At 38.4% G+C, this 9,737-nt stretch overlaps 1 protein-coding gene across 2 annotated transcripts; it reads right to left on the bottom strand.

Moving 5' to 3' along the window:
- Positions 1 to 2,607: 2,607 nt before the first annotated feature.
- On the bottom strand, positions 2,608 to 9,501 carry arf3b (ARF GTPase 3b). Of its 2 annotated transcripts, none has more exons than XR_016116619.1 (5): positions 5,887 to 6,102; positions 5,688 to 5,798; positions 5,460 to 5,584; positions 4,007 to 4,519; positions 2,608 to 3,481 (listed from the first exon to the last, which is right to left on the bottom strand). XR_016116619.1 is itself a non-coding variant. In XM_089010158.1 (5 exons), exons 2-5 carry the CDS (start codon positions 6,032 to 6,034, stop codon positions 4,358 to 4,360), a joined length of 546 nt encoding a protein of 181 aa, XP_088866284.1. In that variant the 5' UTR covers positions 6,035 to 6,102; positions 9,436 to 9,501; the 3' UTR covers positions 2,608 to 4,357. The 2 variants fall into 2 exon arrangements, 1 of the variants encoding a protein (XP_088866284.1); XM_089010158.1 differs by adding an exon at positions 9,436 to 9,501 and having other exon boundaries at positions 2,608 to 4,519.
- Positions 9,502 to 9,737: the final 236 nt, after the last annotated feature.

Below are 9,737 nucleotides of genomic sequence, written 5' to 3'. Positions count from 1 at the left end.
AAGGCAGCCACTCTCGTGGTAGCATCTTGAAGTAAAGGAAAAATATAAACATATCAAATAAAATAATAATTACATATCCAGGTATTAATTTTTCAATAAAACACTGTCAGTTTGTTTCAGTTTGCGACCAACGAGTAAAACTGTAGGACCCTGCCTGCAGCTGCACCGGTGTTGGTCGTTTTAATCAGTGGCAATTAAAATGACTACCGGCATGACGATCCAGGGTCGGGTCATTGTTTCATCCTGTCAGGTTTGTTTTGTCTTGTCATGTGTTACTCGTGGTTTTGTTTGCTACTTTGGACCTTTTTTGTTGTTCGGAAGTTTTGTGCCCCCCTTGAATTGTAAATTTTAAACGTGGGCATGTAGTTATACATCACTTTTCAGACATACTGGAATTGGTCTATGGTGTCCCCTGTTGTTCTGGTTGTGTGCTAAATTGTGAGTACAAAAACTGTACTAGTAGAAAAACAATTTCTTCCTGAACTCTGGAACCTTCATATCAAGCTTGTTGTTTTGCCGCCTATAAACGTGCTCCAAACAACATACTACCGTGAGAGAGGGCGAGCCAGCCAAACTGCTTTGTGGAAACTGGCTCTGCCTGCAGATCCAGTCTGTTGTTGTTCTACTTGCTTCATAACAGCTCACTCTCAATAAAACAATATTTATCTTTTAGCAACTTTAATACAAAATGAAAAAGGCGACAGAAATATATTCGGGGACCGACACATTCGTTCCAAAAGTAGAAGTGCTGCAGACTAATAGTTAATATTTCACCGCTCCAAGGAAGTTCTGCTAAAATGCTTCCGCCTTCACCATTTGTCTTTTTAATCAGAGAAAGAAGAGTCTGTTCGGGGAAACACAAGAAATCATAGCATAGAATAGCATAGCATAGAAGTCGCGTTCACGCAGTCACACGCACTCACATGCACACACACGCGCACACACACGCGCACGCACCCACACACACACACACACACACACACACATGCACATTGTCTTTGTTTTTCTTAAATTGATGCGAAATAATATGTCAAATTTGTTAACATTCAAATGATTAACACGTGAAAAAAGACAATCATAAAAATGAAGAAAAATAGTTTAAAAAAAAATCACAGTAGCGACTATGTCAGTTTCTTCTGAGTTTAATGTAAAGAAATATAAAATGGTCATGGTTTTTCTGATTTTTTTAAAGAACCCCAAGCATACGGTTTGAGAAAAGTCCAGATCGAAAAATATTTGAGCATATTTGGCTATCGTGACACTTTATATGATAAGCTGATGAGAAATTGATCCATCAAAAGTTTTAATTTTATGAAGAAAAAAATCGAATACGTATTAATTCTGTATTTGAAACAAAATTAAAATTGCCCTGGTAATAATAAGATGGAAAAGAAGATGGGTTATATACGTACAGTAAGTAAACTGTATACCGTGATAATTCCGTGTTATTTATTTTTTTTATTCGACTGCCCTCTAACGGTAAGAGTCTGTTACTGTAACGAAATGTTGTGCAGAGAAGCACAGAGCCGTACAATATTTGCTTAAAATTTTCCAAAGTATGATTGCCAACACATAAACCAGACTTCACACACAATTCAAATGAATCTGCTCCAAACTCAATTTGCTATCATAAAACGTTTCGTAATGACAGTAACCCTCAGCTATTTTTAATTTGTATTTATTTTATCATCCTCAGCCATTGTACATGTATAAATAGAAGTACGCTCCTGCACAATTAAATTAAATAAATCTAAACCTGATTTACGTGGCGAGGTAATGAGTTGGATGGTGTCATGTGTACGTTATGGTGTCATGTGTCAGTTATCATGTGATTAGCATATAGTTGGCAACGTTTGCTTGTGACTCGTAATTTGTTTTTAATAAATTGAGCTGCTGAAATTGTCATAAAGAGTCTGTCATTTTATTTATTAAGTTGTTTTTCTCTACTGAACTTATCACGTCCTTCTATTTGGCGCGTCATCATCAATACATTTCTCAAGATGATTGTAAATCTATATTATGCTTAAATTTGTAACTAGAACTATACCATATTGGACCTTAAATTGTGTTAAATTTGTGAATTTTGAAAACTGTGACATGGAGCACAATTCTCGGATTTGTTCGGGTTTTGGTTTTTCTTACAGGGGGTGCTGATAAAGTGCGGGCCAGACCTCTGACAATGTTTTGTCCCTTCCACGAGGGGGCAGCATTTGCATTTTGTCCGTGTTAGCGCTTTGGTACCTTCGAGCACTATACAAATGTGTATGTATTGTATTTTGGACAGCCGCCCCTATTTCAAGCTCAGATAACTCCAGACCCATATAAATTAGGAATTAACTCGTTTTCTGATGAAAGAAGAGAGTCTAAGATTTCTTACGCTGAAATGAATGTTCATGTAGTCCAAAAACTCAATATTCTGTGGGTCCTGCAATTTGAGTGAAAGTGACCAAAACCCTGGCACTGGAGTAGACACATTTTTGCACAACGTCTGGCAGTGAATGAGTTAATATGATTATGAAGGCAGTAGGGTATTCTATTGGCTCTATTCATAAGATGTGTACACATCAATTGCACAAGTGACATGAGTCCAAAGTGATGAGACTGATCTTACAGAAAATGGTTTTATTTGTGATACAGCAGGAAATGATCATCACATACTGTAGATGTCTGATCTCCATGCATTAAGCACTGAAACATAGTCGTTTATGTAACTAGAACGGTACAGAATGAATACCAGTGTTCTTAACTTTTTTGCATTCCTTTTACTGATGTGGTCACATGATTTTTTTTTTCATACACCCACCACCCCCATCACCCTAACAAATAAGACCTATCACTAAATATGGATCAGGTATACAGGCAAAACAGAAGCTACAGCAAGACAAACCTTTGCCTAATCATTTCAAACTACAGTGCTCAAACTTATTTTTGACAGCGTAAGAGAGAAAAAATAATCAATACATTATTCCTGATAAATATTCAGAAGCAAAAAAACTCAATTTTAGCCGCCACTACATATAAGGCCACGAAACTCAAATGATCAAACTTGAACATGGAATAGATAGATGCACATATACATATACAATACAGTATAGTTGTTGTCATGTCACGGCACAAAGAAAATATTTTTCAGATTACGGGGCGGAAGCCTGCTGGTATCAGTCGGTTGCTTGTGCCCACATTTTGATCTGCGTTTGTTCATCAGCTAACTAAATGACTTTATGTAAAATAAATATACTGTACTTACTGTACTTTTTTCTAAAGCCACGTCTAACATTCACATTCAGTAATCAAAACAGCGACAAGAACGACAACATGTTTTGATACAAGGAGAGTTTTGTAGCGTTCCCGCGTTGTGCGATGTTAATGTATTCAACTTGGAACGGATCGAATACACATCAAATCAGAATGGGGTGATGATTAATCAGCGGGTGGAAAGCCGTTTTGAGTATTGATGAGATGTCCTTCAACAGTCGATACGCTGTATGCACAAGTCAGAAGATAAATCAGTGTTTTAAGCGTAACCTTTTTTCCACTTTTTTATGATATTGCTCGGTAGTCACCTTTGGCATACAAGTAGGACAACTACATGTCACTAGTAAGGTAAAAATGCATCGGTTGGTATCTTTATACTATTATACGAATTTTAAAATGTTTTGGTGATTTGAGTAAACTTAAAATTTCAGGGTAATAGTTCCAAAGTAAAATTCTCTTTTAGCACCCCAAAAAAAATACATGGTGGATATTTTTTAACAGTGTAGTTATGGCTCAGTTGTCCACTTACTAGAAATATGTATTTTCCTACTGGTACACCAAAGTCCTTCTCATAAGATATCCTTCATTGATCTCCAAATGTGAAATTTCAGCAATAAAATTAATATCAATATTATCGGAAAATTACTTTTTTTTCCTTTTTATTAAAATATTACTCTATAAAAAAATTACAACCAGACAAAGTGCAGACAAATACACGGACCTTAAGATGAAATTCAAATAAAATACTCACACAGCGTCCTATAGTGTTTGTCGTTGTCCAACATGGCTCACAGGGAGAGGTGAAACAAGATGACTGAGCATGAACCTTTTTTGAGAAAACAAGCACTCTCCGCAGCGGTGAAGTCACATAACGTTACAGTACATTGCACCAAAAGATGATGGAAACAAGAAAAGCATAGTCCAGAGTGATTATTTATGGTGTTTTTGTGTGCGCGCTTGGTTCAAACTGGGCTCAGACAACGCCAACATTGAAAATGAAAGCCGAAAATCTTGCATCCCCATCCCGCGCTGTCCCCAATGAAACGAGAGAAAAAAGAAAATAAACGTGGACGTTTGTGGCTGGCGAACGTTTTACCGCCTTCTACTTTTTGTTCTTGAGCTGATTGGCCAGCCAATCGAGGCCCTCGTAGAGGCCGTCGCCGCTGGTGGCGCAGGTGGCCTGGATGTACCAATTACGATGGCGCAGGGAGTGTAAACCCAACTTGTCTGTGATCTCAGCGGCATTCATGGCATTCGGCAAGTCCTGGAAAAGGGAAGAGTTTGGAAAGTGAGGGATTGTATGCAGTAAGCGCTCTTAAATTTTAATAGACTGTAAAGGACAACTGACGCCATTTTTTTGTTTCCTAACTGACATCAGAAAAACGTTTTATAGCATCTAAAATACCCAAAACATGCAGTATGATATTTTTATTCAAATGCAAAACACCAAGAAAAATGACTTAAAGTGTCCCAAAACTACTTCAAAATGACCTCAGAAAGTTTCAGTTTCAGATGGTCCCGCCCCCTTGTTCGTGACGTCACGCCAGGACGTCTTGCCTTGCTCGAGAATCAAAACAATGGCTTCAGATTCGGAGAAGATGCTTTCTTGTTATTCGTGCAATTATGAATATGATTCAAATAGTTCTGAAGAGGAAAGCATAAATGTTTGCAATCGATTAAAGAAGTCCTTCCGTCTCATTTTGAGGCATCTGGACTCCAATGTAGCGCCCAGAAAATGCACAAGATGGCGCCCAAGCTCCATTGGAAATGGGCTGATTTGTCTGCTGGGAATTTGTGTCAACTAGAATCAAATAGTAGACTTGGTGCAACACACAACGATTCACCATCATGCTATTTATGTTTTCCTTCTAATTTCGCCATCAACACGGATCAACACGAAGTTTTCAGACCAAACGAAGTACCCAAAATGCATTGTGTATCACTTTCTCGGTCAGGGGCGGTCCTTTAGTGACGTCACGTACGGACTCGTCACCAACTCAAAAACAAGACTTCCTGAATATTCAGCGCAAGTCTTAAAACGTAAAATATAGCTATATGCCATGGAATCTTTGGAAAATACGCACAGTAGAAGTCATTTGAAGTGATTTTACAAATTATGGACACAACTTGAGGCGTCAGTTGTCCTTTAAAGGACAAACGATTGAAATATTTCATTCGTCCTGGTGTATGTGAGTGTTTCCTGCCTGCTTATTGGCAAACACGAGGAGCACTGCATCTCTCAGCTCATCCTCTGCCAGCATCCTCATAAGCTCCTCTCGTGCCTCATTAACACGCTCTCTGTCATTGCTGTCCACCACGAATATTAAACCTGTGGGCAGACGAGGTGGGGGGGGGGTATGAGAGAAAAACATAGATTCAACATAAATAGATTCAACATTTGGGATCATCTGTACTGCATCTATTGAGCTCACCCTGTGTGTTTTGAAAGTAGTGTCTCCAAAGGGGGCGAATCTTATCCTGCCCACCCACATCCCACACCGTGAAGCTGATGTTCTTGTACTCTACCGTCTCCACATTAAAACCTGAGAACAAAGTGTGCCACATGATGTCATGCAACAAATATCACACACCCGGTAGGGCCGCTTTTAATATTGGACAATCCGCGCATACCAATGGTTGGGATTGTAGTGACTATTTCCCCCAATTTGAGCTTGTAGAGGATTGTAGTTTTTCCTGCAGCATCGAGACCCACCATCAGGATCCTCATCTCTTTCTTCCCGATGAGGCTCTTCAACAAATTGCCAAAAATGTTCCCCATGATGCAGAGAGGCTTCCAAACGACTCTAGATGATGCAACGTCTCCAACAAGGGATCCGCTACAAAGGACTAAACGAGAGAACAAAATGGTCATTCATTTAAAACAGTATTAGGTACACCTATACAAACGAAAGAGATGCAGAAATGGGAATTGAGAGGAGAGTGAGGTAGGCAAAATACAAAGGAATCTCCAGAATTTAACCCAGTCTGTGATGCTTTCACTTTGTGATAATGTTCCTGGTTCTAACAGAACAATAAATAAATAAATAAATAAATAAACATAAATAAATAATGGCAAATACAGACTCTTGGCAGCACATTAAAGGACAACCGACGCCTCCGGACAAGTTGTGTCCATAATTTGTAAATTCACTTCAAATGACTTCGACTGAGCGTATTTTACAAATATTCCACCGCATATAGCTATATTTTAAATTTTAAGACTCGCGCTGAATATTCCGAAAGTCTTGTTTGTGAGTTGGTGACGAGTCCTGACGTCACGTCACGGAAGGAACGCCCCTGACCAATGCATTTTGCGGTACTTTGTTTGGTCTGAAAACTTTGTGTTGATCCGTGTTGATGGCGAAATTAGAAGGAAAACACATAAATAACAAGATGGTGAATCCTTGTGTGTTGCACCGAAAACTATTTGATATTCGCTGACAAAAATCCCCACAAGAAAAAAACAATAAGCCCATTTCCACGGAGCTTTGTCGCCATCTTCTGCCTTTTTTGGGTGCAACATTTCTCTCCAGATACCTCAAAATGACATGGAATAAATTCTTCGATTGCAAACATGTATGCGTTGCTCTTCAGAACTATTTGAATCATATGCATAACTGGAAGAGTAACAAGAAAGCATCGTCTCCGAATCTGAAGCCATTTTTTTGATTCTCAAGCAAGGCAAGACGTCTTGGCGTGACACCATGAACAAGGGGGCGGGACCTTCTGAAACTCATTTTGAAGTAGTTTTGGGACATTTTAACTCCTTTTTATTGGTGTTTTGCATTTGACGAAAAATATCAGCCTCCGTGTTTTGGGTATTTTAGATACTTTAAAACGTTTTTCTGATGTCAGTTAGGAAACAAAAAAGTGGTGTCGGTTGTCCTTTAAATGATTACTCACTGCATATTTAGCGTCTCTTTACAATGGGAAAACTATGACGCTTCACATAAAATATATTGTACCGTATTTCCCAGTGTATAAAGCACACCAGAGTATAAGGCGCACCCCCAATAAATAGTGTATTTTCAAACTTTTTCCATATATAAGGCGCCACTGTAGCGCCTTATAATGTGGTGTGCCTTATACAGTAAAGTCTCGTTATATCGATATTCAAGGGAGTCCGAAAAAATATCGATATAACCGGGACTATCGATATATCCGACTCTGTTTGCATGTAATTTTCTCCGTGCGTGCATAGAAATAGTATCGATATAACCGGGACTATCGATATATCCGATATCGATATAACGAGACTTTACTGTATTTGTTTTATCATTGGGGATTTTTTGGAACTACTTTGAAGAAAGGAAAAAGAAAGGATATCCAGTGCTTTAGTCAACACAAAAATGGAAACGGGTAAAATTGACCCATATGAGGGTTAAATGTGAAATTGACTAAAGGTTTTAAAATAAAGAAAATAATTTACACTTGTCTTTCAAAACGTTCACACGTAACAAGCAAGTTCCACTCATCGCCCACATTGATGGTCATAGTGAGTGGAAGAGAGGCATGTCAGCGTCATAGCTCCAGGCTGCAGAGCAATCTGTTCAGAAGCTTCTTTCTATTTTATCCTCCCTCAAACATTAGCCTGAATGAATGGCCTCATAAACCAACACTGAGTGTCCTATATTCTCAGGGATGCCTTGAAAAGCTAACATTATAAAAGGCCTATTCGAGCCATAATCTACACTCAAACATCTTCTTGAGATTTGGAATGAGGTTGTTTCTCAAAAACATAGATTAAGAGCAGTGCAAACAACACAACACAACGCCAGGTGTGCAAAAATATGTCGACTCCAGTGCCAGGGTTTTTTTGTCATTGTCATTCAAATTCCAGGACCCACAGCATATTAAGTTTTAGGATGACATAAACATTAAATGCAGCGTAAGAAACCTTAGACTCTCTTCTTTCATCAGAAAAAAAATGTTAATTCCTAAATTATATGGGTCTGTGGTTATATAATCTTGAAATAAATACTGTACATACATACATACTATATCATGACAGATTTTTTTTCCATATTACAATGGCAAATGAAAGAATCATGCTTTGAAGTAAAGTTCTGTTGGATTTAACTTTTTAGTACAGCACGTTTACAATTAACCTTTAAGAACAGAACGAGTCTTAACACACATTTTTATATTATTATGTATATATATATATATATATATATATATATCGAACTACAGTGTTTACATACAAATTGTGCATAATGTAACAATGTCTTAATTATTTTACATGAATTTTTAGGAATAATATCTCTGTTTTTGATGTATAAAATCTAAGTATTATTAAAGTGGTTTGACATAATTTTGATACCCACTGAGTTTATGTACTCAATGAACCTTACATGCAAGTTTTTAGAATGCTTACAGAAAATCCATATAAGCACGGGAAAAATGAAACCTCAGAACTGTGAGGGAAATGGGGGCCCAATTTTTTTTGCACCAATATCATTCAGAAATTTCACATTTTTATATCATTCCTATTCATGTTCAAATGAGTAGCACACCAAATACTATACAATACTATACTATACTATAAAATAAAATAAAACGATAAATTAGAAGTTGGTCATTAACATCCCTGTCCATGGCACTGAATTTATTTATTCCAAGATGTAGTGTTGTGGTATTTTAGATTTTAAAAAATAACTGTTTTAACTTAAACACGTACACACACGCACGCACACGCACACACCAGATGGTTGCCACCAGCCCCTGAGTAAGCCAGGGTGTCACATGATAGGAATGCGGCCAGGGTGACCCATGTTAGCTACGTTAGCCGCATATGCTACCATCGTTAACATTCCTGCTAACTTGTCGCAAATTAACCCGTTGACGTTGCTACCTCTTGTACAGAAACTGGACCGAGCAAGTCACGTCTTATTTCTCCATCTTCACAAGAACACACCCTAATCATAAGCCATGTTAGACGACGCTAAATCAAGTTGATTGCCATTTTCATAGCGAATCGATTAGATGTGTTAGCAAGTGTTTCTTCCACCCCACCCCTCCATTCATCCGCTCTCATCTCATCCACCTCCTCCGCTCCGCGGGCATCCTCCTGTCACGAGGCCGTTACAGCGACTCCATTCCAGGCAATAGTGATGCCAAAAGCAGGCTACACACCGGCCACACGATACAAGGTCAAAAAAATCAACAGCTGGGACTTACTTTGTCGGATTTTAGTAATCGTCAGTGGGTACCAGTTTGGGTAGTCACTACTTACCTAGCTCGCTTTGATGTCTCGCGAGATTTACTCAAAATCAGCGGTCTGATAAGAGAAGATCTCGCGAGAACATGTGTGAGTCAACGGACTGTGGCGAGCCCCCAAAAGATGCAAAAGCTTATGATTAAAACGAGGCCAAAGAATTAGCTCTGTGTTGTATGTTAGCTCACTTCACGATGTGTTTTCATTGAATTTACTACATACATCTATGGTTCACGGGTTATACTGTACGAGTTATTTGGTTGAA

Source organism: Hippocampus bargibanti, linkage group LG12 (genome assembly GCF_051943395.1).
Source record: "Hippocampus bargibanti isolate YZ-2025 linkage group LG12, ASM5194339v1, whole genome shotgun sequence".
NCBI lineage: Eukaryota > Metazoa > Chordata > Actinopteri > Syngnathiformes > Syngnathidae > Hippocampus > Hippocampus bargibanti.
The sequence above is the reverse complement of the archived record's forward strand: the minus strand, read 5'-3'. Positions and strand labels throughout refer to the sequence as shown.